General features: G+C 35.9%; 1 protein-coding gene across 11 annotated transcripts in view; it reads right to left on the bottom strand.

Moving 5' to 3' along the window:
- The window catches only part of CWC27 (CWC27 spliceosome associated cyclophilin), a 273447-nt gene that overhangs the window by 220803 nt on the left and 39821 nt on the right, over positions 1-12823 (bottom strand). For all 11 annotated transcript variants that reach the window (XR_009596753.1, XR_006056495.1, XR_006056496.1 and 8 more), the window contains exons 8-10: positions 5591-5670; positions 4580-4613; positions 1078-1235 (exon numbers count right to left, since the gene is read on the bottom strand). Coding sequence is in view for 5 of the 11 variants with exons in the window: in XM_060400398.1 (XP_060256381.1) it covers positions 1078-1235; positions 4580-4613; positions 5591-5670 (272 nt within the window). In the remaining 6 variants the exon portion in view is untranslated. The remainder of the gene's footprint in view (positions 1-1077; positions 1236-4579; positions 4614-5590; positions 5671-12823) is intronic.

Raw genomic sequence — 12823 nt, forward strand, 5'->3', positions numbered from 1 at the left:
AGGATTCTTGATTATATTGATGATCTAACTAAAAGTTCGGGCTGATAAGAGGCCCGTCAACTCCACGGGCCTTATATAAGCATATATATGATTGCTAAAATCTTCATCCAATAGTGGCCCAAAGTTAATCAACTATATTAAATTATTCAACAATGATTACTTGAGCATCAGGTGAATGTCACCAGAAAAAGATATTTAAAGACAACTTCTAAGTACCATTTCTGAATGCAAAAGGTTATACTATCAGTGGAAATTTCTAGGGAAGTACTTTTCTGGTTACACAAAGAAAAAATTTAGAGATCTAAGTGATGATAATATGAAAATGTTTTTTATTTGTAGTTTTTCTGTGTGAGGTTGAGAAACATAACAGAATAAAACAATGTTGTTTACAGGGAGTTACACCTATCTTACCCCCAATTGTAGGTCATTCAAAGAAAACAAACACTACCATTTTTTTAAAGCTATATTATTTTATATGTGTAACAAAGTTATAATAACAGAATTATAAAGGAGAGCTTTTCAATTAAGCTGAATTTCAGGAGAATAAAATGTTGTCACAAAATTTAACAAGTCTTTGAAATGAGACATGTGTTGAGATTTATTTTATGATACCACCAAGGTTAGGAGGGGTAGACAGTATAAATCAGACTTGAAAAAATATTTAAGAGTATTTTCAGGCCCACCCCCTTTTTAGCCATTTTTGACAAATTTTACTCCCTTAAATCTGAGGACATCTTTTTGTTTTTTATAATGACTTATCTTGTTTGTTTTAAACAAATACAGTCTTCCACATATAGCTAATATTTTGCTTACCTCAAAAAAAAAAAAACAAAAAAACCTTAGAGGCTTTTAAAGAAGAGATCAAAGAGAAATAAAGCAGAATTTGACTCTTAAGACCATTGATGTAAATAAAATTGGTCTATTTTCTTTTAGGCCTGAGTGGGCTAATTTAAGACAACTGGTATATATATCAAACACTATGAAAACAACATTTTGGAAAGTTGAATAGAGGACTCAATCTTAATCTTAAATAAGTATAAAAGACAGAAACTCTGATATTTCAACTGCTTGACTCACCTGCGGCTAATTGACTTCTTCTCCACTTCACCCTCTCCAGCTCTCTTAACATTCTCACTTGTGTCCTTTTTTAACTTTTTTGCAATTCTTTCTCTCATCTGGTTCTTCTCATCACCATCAACATATTCATCCTGCTCTGCATCTTCATATTCTCCATCCTGTAAAAATCGAAATGTAGTATTTACTGGGCATTCCATTTTCTCCTTTCGCTTCCAGAGGTCTGTCTCAGACTCTCCTCACTGCATTTTAGGCCAGGTTTTTTGTTTGTTTCATTTTGAACTAGTAAGGGCTTGAAGAATCTGCTACAGGTGGGAATACCCAGCTCTGAGTATGCCATAGCCCAGCAAGTGTTGCTGCTCAATCCACAACCAGTCCGTACTGTGCTCCTGCTGGATCACCCAGACTTTTGTGTTGATCTGTTGTACATTCTTGTTCTTCCCCAGTGGGCAAGGTGGCTTCTGGAGGCAGTTGGCTAACATACTGACCTCAACCACGTAATGCAAGTTAAAGAGGAGGAGGTAAAGAAGCTGATATTTCTTCCTACAAATTAAGACATAGCAATCACTCCTCTCTCAAAACCCTGCAATGAGCCCAACTCTACCAAGACACTATACAATCTGTAGCTCCTTGACATAATCTCCTACAATTCCAGGCCAGCCATACAGCCAGCTCTGGAGCTGCTCTTCCTTCCAACCTGAAACTCTTACTTTATGACTCTGCATTGCTCACTCTTTCCTCTCCTTCAGGTCTCTGGCCAAATGCTACCCTCTCAGTGCTCCTTCTCTTGATCACCCTAATAAAATTGCAGAACCATACACTCACCCACTGTGGTCTCTATTCCCCTTCCCTATTTTTCCTCAAAACATTTATAACTCATTTGACATACTATATATTTTAATTATTTATATGATTGTTGTCTCCAATGATCAGAGGAAGGATTCCATAAGAGCTAAAATTCTGGACTGTTGTGCTTATTGCCAAATTGACAACTTCCAGAATAGCTTCCCAGATTAACAGAGAAAGGAGTGGAGAGAAAAACGAAGAGAGAAGGAGGGAAGAGGGTAGAGAAGAGGGAAGAAACTACCCAAGTTGATCTTTTTCTCTTGTGATTCTTTGACCAGGTGAGTCATGGTAAGGCAGGATTCTTAAATTTAGGCCTGTGGACCCAAGGCCAGTGCTTCTCGGGCTATAAAATGTGGATTGTTTCTAATCTCTGCAGATAGAAATTGTGAGTGTTTTCAGTGAGATGTTTAAGACTTTCTTTAGCTTTAAAATTTCATAACCATTGACCCAGGTCTTCCATGCATGGTCCTCAGGAGACAGAAAAAAATGCCATGCAAATTAGTAAAATTTTGTTTGTGGATGCAATGTTTCCTAGGACAGAGGTCCACTGTTTTAGTGACTGCAAAGGATCTTGGGATACTAAACAGGTTAAAGATCGTACACTATCCTTAGGTGACCTCACCCCCGCCTAGAGCATAAGAATGTATGGATAATTTTACATCAGGCCTTGGTCCTACCTTCCAGACCCATATTAATGTTACACAGATGTCTCCAAGTTATCTGAATCACAAAATGTATATTATTAAGCACATTATTTTTCATCATTCTCCCCATCTGTCTTTTGTACCCATCGAATAAGCTGCCCAAATCAGAAATCTTATGGTTGTTTCCCTGAGAATAAGTCACCTCTTAGACCTCTTTCAAGTCTCTCGCTCTCCCATCTCACAGCTGTGATTTTCTATCAGCTCTCCTCCAAACAGGACTTCTCTGGTGGCTCAGATGGTAAAGTGTCTGCCTACAATGCAGGAGACCCGGGTTCCCGATCCCTGGGTCAGGAAGATGCTCCGGAGAAGGAAATGGTAACCCACTCCAGTACTCTTGCTTGGAAAATCCCAGGGATGGAGGAGCGTGGCAGGCTGCAGCCCATGGGGTTGCAAAGAGTCGGACACGACTGAGCGACTTCACTTTCTTTCTTTCTCCTCTCAACATAGCTCCCTGACAGTTCTCCGTGACTCTTGCCTATTTCTTCTAATGTGTCCTCTCTAACTTTGCCAATAGGGATCTTCCTAAAATGCAAAGTTGACCACAGCATTCATCTTTTTAACTAATGCCCTCTAACTGTTTCTCATCACTTTTAGAATGAAATTTAAAGTCCTCACCATAGTCTATGAAGCTCTCTATTCTTTGACTTCTCCCCACCTCTCCAACCTCACCACTCTCCTTCCTGTCACTAAGTTCTGGTCACTTTGTTCTGCTTTCAGCTCCTGAAACACAACAAACTCTCTCCTACTTCAGAGCCTTTTGTAGATGTAGCTCCTCCTAACCCTCTTCCCTCCTGCTCTCCTCACAGTGAGGTTCCTTCTCAAACTTTAACCTTAGTGTGTACTTCCTAAATAAGATATACTCTCTCCTTGTTACTATGTGTTGCTGCTGCTGCTAAGTGGCTTCAGTCGTGTCTGACTCTGTGCAACCCCACAGATGGTAGCCCACCAGGCTCCCCGATCCCTGGGATTCTCCAGGCAAGAGTACTGGAGTAGGTTGCCATTTCCTTCTCCAAAGCATGAAAGTTAAAAGTGAAAGTGAAGTCACTCAGTCATGTCCGACTCTTAGCAACCCCATGGACTGCAGCCTACCAGGCTCCTCTGTCCATGGGATTTTCTAGGCAACAGTACTGGAGTGGGGTGCCATTGCCTTCTCTGGTTACTATGTGTTAGCATATGCTGTTCTCTAAGCTAGAGTGATCCCACCCTTACCAGTTTCTTTTTTGATCTAGTTAACTCCTAATTCTCCTATAAGACACAACACAGCATCATCTCTTCCCAGAAGGTTCTCTTGACCAGGTTAGACAGTCATTCTTTCTCCATTACATATAGAGAAAATGCTGTCTTCTGAATATGATAATAGATGAAGCTGTGTTCTCGCATGGACAGTTATGTGTTTCCTTCTGTACAATGCACAGATCAATGAGTTTTTATATAAGTGAATGATTTGAAAAACTTGATCTCTTACACATAAAGGAAATCCTGCCTTATCAGCTTTAATAGCCAGTACAAGTAATGCAGAGACATCAAGACAGTTTTAAGAGAGAATGTTCTGAAATGTTTGTATGAAGAAGGAAACTACCATAAATGACTGATTTAAGCATTTCCCATATATCATATAGGATGTCACACAACAACATTTAAACTTATCATAATAAAATCAATGACATCTAAATTTTGAGTGTTCATGTAACATTATGTGAGATGGAGAAAAAACAGGCTAGAAATTCACATATAAGATTCTGATTTTGGAGGAAAACAAATACATAAATATAGTATGAAGAAAATTCCAACACTGAAATACATAATTTATTTTTCAAATCTTTCAAAATTTTTTCAAATTTTTATATATTTATAAAAGATAATATATAGTACCTTTTAGGAAAAATAATCATTTGTAAAGATTTTGAATTTTCTATAAACTGTTCAACTATATTTATACTAAAATTAAAACTCACATCATCTGAATCTTCTGCTGCATCCCCTTTCTCACTACAAAAAATAAGAAAAACAAATTTTAGCTTCAAAATGAAACTAGCAAAATTATTCAATTATTCAAAAAAGTAGAATATTTTGCTATGATTAATAACTCAAAAATACTTCAACATAGGAATTTCAGAATGGCATCATAGAGCAAAGAGAAACATTCTAAAAGAAGTTGTTTTTATAAATAGAATAGAAGGTATGTTCCATTAGCACAAATACAAATTCACTAGAATTTTTTTTTTAAAGCAAATAACCAATAGTGCTATTTTTATGAACAAAAGGCTGCAGAAATTAATTTTTTCTATTGGCTTTATGTCTTCAGGCTGAAGAAGACAAGTCCTTCAAATACAAGTATGTCAAGAAGAGACTGTTTCAATATATAATTTCTGAAAATGAGTTAAACTCAGTACCACAGTATTGTAGTCCCCCTTTCAGACACTGGTCCAGTAAATCACACGTAATTACATTTAACAGTCAGACATTTGCCCATACCAAAGAGAGGCAACAAAAACAGTAAGATAGTTTTCTGGTAACTCCTGAAATATATATGGAATAATACTCAGTGAACTGGTCCAAAATGTGGTGATTTCCTCACAAAACCCTTCAAATCTGATTTGCTTATTCATGATTCTGAGACAAAAATGATTCAAGAAGAAGATTAATAAAAAAAAAACCTTTGAATTAAGCATTAAATCATTAAAGTGGACAGCTCTCTAGTGTTCAAACTATCCCGAGATTTAGAAGTTTAAGAGATAACTTTAAATGTAATTAGCTCAACAAAAATAAGATAGATAGCGAGAGAGTGAATGTGACTAGAGGGATTCTCTCTCCATTATGCTAGTAGCTCTATTACCCCCATTACCAAAATGCTTTAGTTTTTCGGTTGGGCTGACAAAATTTGACTTAATGAGAACTGACTGCTTACTTACAAAGGGAGCCAGAAAATTATGAGCCAAAAAATGAGAGCTTAGCACCATACTAACCTTTCAACAGCTGGAACAGAGCTGAGATGGGGATCATCCTTAAGCAAGTCATGACTACTTTTGCTTTTCCCTTTCATGCTCTAGAAAGAAATGTACAATGTAATCATGAGTGGGGGAAAAAACAGTCTTCCAAAAGGACAAGTTAACACATTTACATAGAATCTAGTACTGGTATACTGTGGTTATTAGTAAAAGACACATGTTCCTGAAAAATCTAAGTAGAAAGAAAAGCTTTGTAAAATAGCAATCTTATTCTCCCATAGACTAAAAATATTATTTGAAAAGCATCTCTCCTTCAAAAAGCGTGATATAGCCTTAAAAACAAGTTTATTGATTACTATTTCCAAACACTAAACACTCTTTATGATTTCTTAGTTAATTTTTGATTGATATATTAAAACTCAGAAGACAAATCACAAGAGTAATCTGAAATAAACACACACTATTATTCTTCAAATATACTGTGTATACTAGCAGTATAGTATTCTTGCACAGAATCACTTTTAAAATGTACCCAAGCAACCAGATGAGAACATCTATAAAATACTATTTAACATATGTAAAAGATCTTTACATGTATGACTGCTCCTTGGTGACCTAATATTAAATAACTTCAAAAGTCATATTCTCAGTAAATTTATACTTTAAATTTATATAATAAGACATTAGAAGATAAGAAGTAGAACTATTAAAACACTGACAAAATAATGTCATTTTTGGCAATATGGATGGGCCTAGAAATTGTCATACTGTGTGAAGTCAGACACAGAAAAACAAATGCCCTATGATCACTGCCTATATGTGGAATCAAAAAACAGGTACAAATGAACTTAGTTACAAAACAGAAGTAGAGTCACAGATGCAGGAGACAGGCTTATGGTTACCAGGGGATAAAGGAGGGGGAGGGATAAATGGGGAGACTGTGATTGACATATACACATGATTATATGTAAAATAGACTAATAATAACCTACTGTGTAGCACAGAGAACTCTACTCAGCACTCTGTAATGACCTATACAGGAAAAGAATCTAAAAAAAGAGTGGACATATGTGTATGTATATCTGATTCACTTTGCTGTACACCTGAAACTCAACACTGTAAATCAAATATATCCCAATAAAAATTTAAACAAGCTACAACCATTATTCTAATTTATTAAATATATACTTGTGTCAGGCACTGAGCTACAATACAATATTCCCACATCTCAATTCCTCTTGTCCCCAAATGAAAGTAAGTAAGGTAGCCATTATTAGTCCCATTTTACAGATAGAAAATAGACTTAGAGAGATTAGGTAATTCACTAAGCTAGTGGTAGAAGATCTCAGATTTAAATCCTGGTCTATCTCACAATGATATAATCCATTTTTCTTCTCCTATAGGCCCCCATGGACCCAGAACAACTGGCCTGTTTCAGAGCTGCAGACTATTGTACAAGCTTCCTCACCACAAGGTGAGAACACTTTAAATTCATACTTTCTATCTTAAGGTGGAAAGCTGCTTACCATTCCCATCCCTCAATTAATCATGTCTGAGTGACCAGCATGAGATTAGAGCTGACAAGAAAGAAGACAATTTCTATCTTGAAGGAAATTTTTATTTTGAAAAATTCATTACAAAATGTGTTAACTGAAATTTTAAAATGTCAAATACAGAGAGGTGAAAATACCTTTTTCCCTTTATCCTCATTCTTCACTGCTTAACAATTTTGAGAATAGGCTTCTAAATTTGACAGGTCTTACTTTGAAGCAGATGTATACTTTCTGAAATTTATTTCCATGATGAAAATAATCTATTTTAGAATTTTTCTGTATTATGGAGTGCTCCACATTTTAAAGACCTAATCATTTTTTAGATGTCCATTTAAATATACTTATAGTCCAGTTTATCTAGGCAAAATAAAAACTGTTCTCAATCTAAAGATACTATTATCCATACTTTTAAAAAGGCACAGAATCTGATATGCAATTAATATGAATTTCTAATTCCATAACCTCACAAAAACCAAGAAGTAATAAAAAGACAAACATCAAAGAATTACTTGATGTTTGTCTAACAATGTAAACTGTCCAAAAACTGAAGGTGGTATAATAGAAAGAACACAGGAAAAGAGGATAACAGTTGGACCAAAAGAATTTCAAAATCTAATAATCAGTAATTCTGTGAGCTTTAGGCCAAAACTTGTACCATTTGGGGAAAGAGAATGACCTCCTCAGACTTCAGAACCTATGCCTAAAAAATGGAAATAATAATAATAACAGTTTTGTTAAATGAGATATGTGCAAAAGTAAACAAATGAATATAAAGTGACCACAACTAGAATAAAACACAAGCATCTTTTTTTCATGTTTTCCTTTCTAAAATTTCTTCCTTCTGCACCTCTAGCCACCAATGTTTATTTTCATTTACTCTAAGAAATAGTTCCTTATCAATTCTCCCCATGTGCTTCCTTCATGGAGTCACAATTACAGATATAACAGACAGAGGAGGCCTCAGACTCTCTAGTTCAGAAACAGATAACAGATCAGGAAATGAGAGCTGCACTAACACATAAGAGGAGTAAGATTAGAATTCAGGTCTCCAGGTTCTTGGTCCATTAATAAGCTATACTATCCCATTTACTTGTAAATATTAGTTTATAATTGTTAGCTTAATCAACATTTTTAAAAAATGGGTTTTTGGACTTCCCTGATGGTCCAGTAGTAAAGAATCTGCCTGCCAAAACAGGGGACACAAGTTCAATCCCCGATTCAGGAAGATTCCACATGCCATGGGGCAACTAAGCCCATGTGCCACAACTACTGAACCCATGCGCTGCAACTACTGAAGCCTGTGCACTCTACAGCCTGTGGGTCCACAACAAGAGAAGCCACCACAATGGGAAGCCTGCATGCCACACCTAGAGAGTATCCCCCGCCTGCAACTAGAGAAAGTTCACACACGGCAACAAAGACCCAGTGCAGCCAAAAATAGATTAATAAAATTTCTCTAAAAATGGTTTCTTGTTTATCTCCTAAAACTTAAACCAGCTTAAAGGAAAAGAAGAAACTTGTCTTAACATTAACTTTAAATAAGATTTCACAATAGAAGGAAACGGATTAATATGAATAAATCATTACCATTTCAAATTTAAATTAATATTTTCAACTAAACTAGTGGAGAAATATATGATCAAAAGCAATTTTTTAGATGTCCATTCCCACTATAGTAGACTTTGAATCCTGCAGGCCAAGAAAATAAATAGGAGATAGGCTCTAAGAGGGTAAAAATGAATTCAAATATTTCTTTCATGCCTATTCTTTCTGAGACCTATTTTAAGGTTCTTATTTATACCATCAATAATAATTTTAGCAAAAGAAGAAACACCAAATATACTTTAAAATAATTTTTGAAGAAGTTACATAAAGGCAGCTGGCTCATTAATCAGTTTAGGGGCTGAAAAAATTACTAAATATATTTAGTGAGCACAACAGAAGAAGCTCCAAGGTAAATTCAAAACCATAAGCAAACCTGAAAATGAACATCAAAGGGGATTTGCGAAAGTTATATTATTATCTGCTACTTCTTATCAAGAACAGAGGCAGTGAAACAGTGGAAACTAAATACAAGTAGAAAGAAAGCAAGAGGCATAGTGGTCAAGAAGTTGGAAGGTCTGAGTGTCAATTTCTAACTACTTCAGTGTGTGATGGTTAATTTTATGTTATGTACCCAAGCTGTCTATTCAAACCCCAGTCTAGATGGTGTTACAAAACTAAGTATTTTTTAAACATGTGATTAAACACTTAAATCAGTAGACTGAGTAAAGCAGATTATCCACTAAAATGTAGGTGGGCCTCATCTAATCAGCTGAAGGCCTGAAGAGTAAAGACTTTCCCAAAAAGAAGCAATTTGGCCTCAACACTGTAACACAAAAATTATGCCTGACTTTCCAGCCTACAGATTTTGGACTCAAGACTGTCACAGTAACTCCTCCTTGAGTTTCCAGCTTGCTGGTTTACTCTACTGAATTTAGGCTTGCCAGCCCCCATAAACATATGAGCCAATTCCTAAAATTCAATCAATCTATCAGTCTCCATTTCTGCTTATATATAAATATATACATAGTTTCTATGATGAACCCTATTACATTCTTGTGACCTTTAGTACAGAACCAGAAAACTTGACAGGAGGAAAAATCTTTAAGCCTCCCACACAATGCAGGAATCTCCTTGACATCACTGACTAGTCAACTAGTATCTCCACACTGGAAAGGAGCTTAATAACTACACACACACATGAAAAATCACCCCTTTTTAAAGGAGTTCTGTAATTGGATAAGTCTTCCTCTAACTGGAGAAAAAAAAAAATCTATGTTTAATTTTCAATCATCCAACTAATCCTATTTCTACCTTCTAAAACTAAAAATGAACCATAAACAAGTGTTGTCAATAGGAATATTCCGCACAGTTTCATTTAGATACAAATAGGCTGTAGGCAGGTAACAGCCCCTAAAGATGTCCACTTCCTGATCCTCAAAACTTGTGGGTAAATTACTTGACTTGGCAATAGGAACTCTGCAAGTAAATTAAGAATTTTGAGATGAGGAGATTATCCCATATTATCAGGGTGGGTCCAAGGCAATCACAAGAGTCTTTATAAGAAAGATGGAAGCAGGAAAGTCAGGGGCAGAATGATGAAAGATAAGAAAGTCTTGACCTGCTACTGCTGGCTTTGAAGATGAAGGAGACATTAACCAAAGAATACAGGCAGTGTCTAGCAACTGGAAAAATAAGGGAATGGATTCTCCTCAGCTGCCAGAAGGAAGGCAGCCCTGCCAGTACCTCATTATCTAGGCCAGTGAAGCCTGTTTTGGATTTCTGGCCTCCAGAACTATAAGACACTAAATTTATTTTGCTTTGAATCATTAAGTTTATGGTAATTTTCTACAGCGGAAATACGAAGTGATTACAAATACATCAACATTTTTAAAAATGCAATATCAATGGTTAGGAGTCCACATTTCAACTGCTGAGAGGGGGTGCTCAATTCCTGGTCAGGGAACTAAGATCCCACAAGCCATGTGATAAAAAAACTATTTAACATTTCTGACAGCCTCTGTACAAAACTCTCCAGGCCATGCCTAACCCATCTGGAAACTATAATGAGAATAAGATATAAGGATAAATGAGAATGAGACAAAAATATTATCACTTTATTCTCAAAAGTGATATATTTATCAATATACATTTTTCTGGGTAAGAAAAAAGCTTTTTTATAAATTTGGGTTTGAAATTAAAATGTTAACATATCTTGAAGTAAGAAAAAATACTGTGTATCAATATGAATGTGGCACAATTTAGTAACTATTTTCAAATTTACCTATTTTTTTTTACTAGACCTACCATTTAACTTGCCTCAAGAAAACTACTCATCTGATCCTAAGTTTTTATTAGAAAAACATTTTCTGACATTCTTCTTTAAGTTATATACAAAAATTCAGGAGCAAATTTTAAACCAACAAGGATATTTGAATGAAACTATTATTTAATAAAGCAATATAAAGGAGAGTATCTTCCAGATAAAAATCTTTCAAATATTTGAAGCCTAGGCTCCCATTTTCAGTTAGATTTTATTTCGCCAATGTATATCCAGTTACTCAAGCATTCCCTGAGGAGCATGTTTTTGGCATCCTGCCCATCCTCCTCATGACCCTCCCTTCCTCTGGATACATCTAGTTTGTCAGTATCCTTCTTAAAGGTGTTCAGAACTGAACAAAATGCTGCAAACCCAATCCCCCAAAATGCAAAGAATGTTAAATTCCTTATTCCAGAGACCTTACTCTTAATAATCCAATAAGGCTTACAGGCTATTAAGTCATACCTATTTAGCTGATTTCATTAAACTAAAGCACAGAATATACATGTACTCCTATTACATTTCAACTTACTAGTTCAAATAATTAGGCACAGGTTGACAATAAAGCACTCTTTGGGCAGAAGTATTCAAGTAGCTCTAAATCCATCTGACTGTACTATCTCCCAGATCACATTTCCTCATGTTGTCCACAAGCATATCATGAGAGACTCTGACAATGTGCTTTCCTGAACTCAAGATACTTGTTATGGCATCCTCCTATCATGCAATCCTATCAAAAAGGAAATGAAGTCAGTCTGGCAAGTCACTTAACCAGAGTCTCAGTTTCTTCATCTATAAAGAAAGGAAGTTGGACTAGATCCCTTTGAGCTATAAAATTCTATTATTCTAAAAGAGATTTTATCAGGTAGTAGAAAGATACTGAAATAAATAATGAAAGAAAGCTAACCCTTGGGAGAGAGGCACCTTCTCATGAATACTGAGTGGGGTAAAGCAGTGTCTGTAATCCCACACTGATAATCCATAAACCAGAGGGGACTCTATCTTATTTCTCCTTTCACATAAAGTAAAGCCTCAATTCAGACTTTACCAATTATTAACTTGTGATGTTAGGTTCTGGGATAAAGATTAACACTGTGGAGTCACTGAAAGAAAGAAACTTGATAAGCAAATGAATAATGAAACAATTATTTTCAAGCCCTCTAAAAATACTTAATTTCATGCAACCTCTGAAACAGCAAATTGCTTTTAGTCACTATAAAAGACACTGACTTTGGCTCTAGTTATCAGTATTTAAAAACAGTTAGGCTAAATTTTTAAAAATATACCATTTGGTCACACTTTTCCAAAATTCAAGCTAGCCTTCCCTTTTCTGACCCTATTGTACCCAAAAGGCAAAATGTATTTGAAGGGTGAAGAACAGTACAAAAGCAAAATAAACAAAATATATTTCTATTTCTGTTCTCCCTAGAATTTATCTCATGCTCTCTACAGAAACTTCCTTTTCTTTAAGCCAGTAAATGTCAACAATTTTTGGTGTTGTTGCTCTCTTTTCTCAAGCTAAACTTACCCATGATTCCGTAATATGAATAGACAAAACAGCTAAATTCTGTATGCCAAAAGATTCTGCTCATTGTTCCAAGACCCACTCACATATGGAGAATGAGTCGTTGGTGGGTTATGATGTACAGGTGTACACCCATGCTCTCCCAGGCTGCTCAAGCTACTATCAAGGACCCTGTGGGAGTGCTCAGGAAGGGCCCTGGGCCAACTGTGCTGTGCTCATGACCTCCTACCTCAGGAAGCTGGACTGCTGGTGAAGTTTCTCAGCAGCCCTCTAGACTACCTGAGCGCAGGGCAGCAGCTTCTGCATGATAA

This window comes from Ovis aries, chromosome 16 (genome assembly GCF_016772045.2).
Source record: "Ovis aries strain OAR_USU_Benz2616 breed Rambouillet chromosome 16, ARS-UI_Ramb_v3.0, whole genome shotgun sequence".
Classification (NCBI taxonomy): Eukaryota; Metazoa; Chordata; class Mammalia; order Artiodactyla; family Bovidae; genus Ovis; species Ovis aries.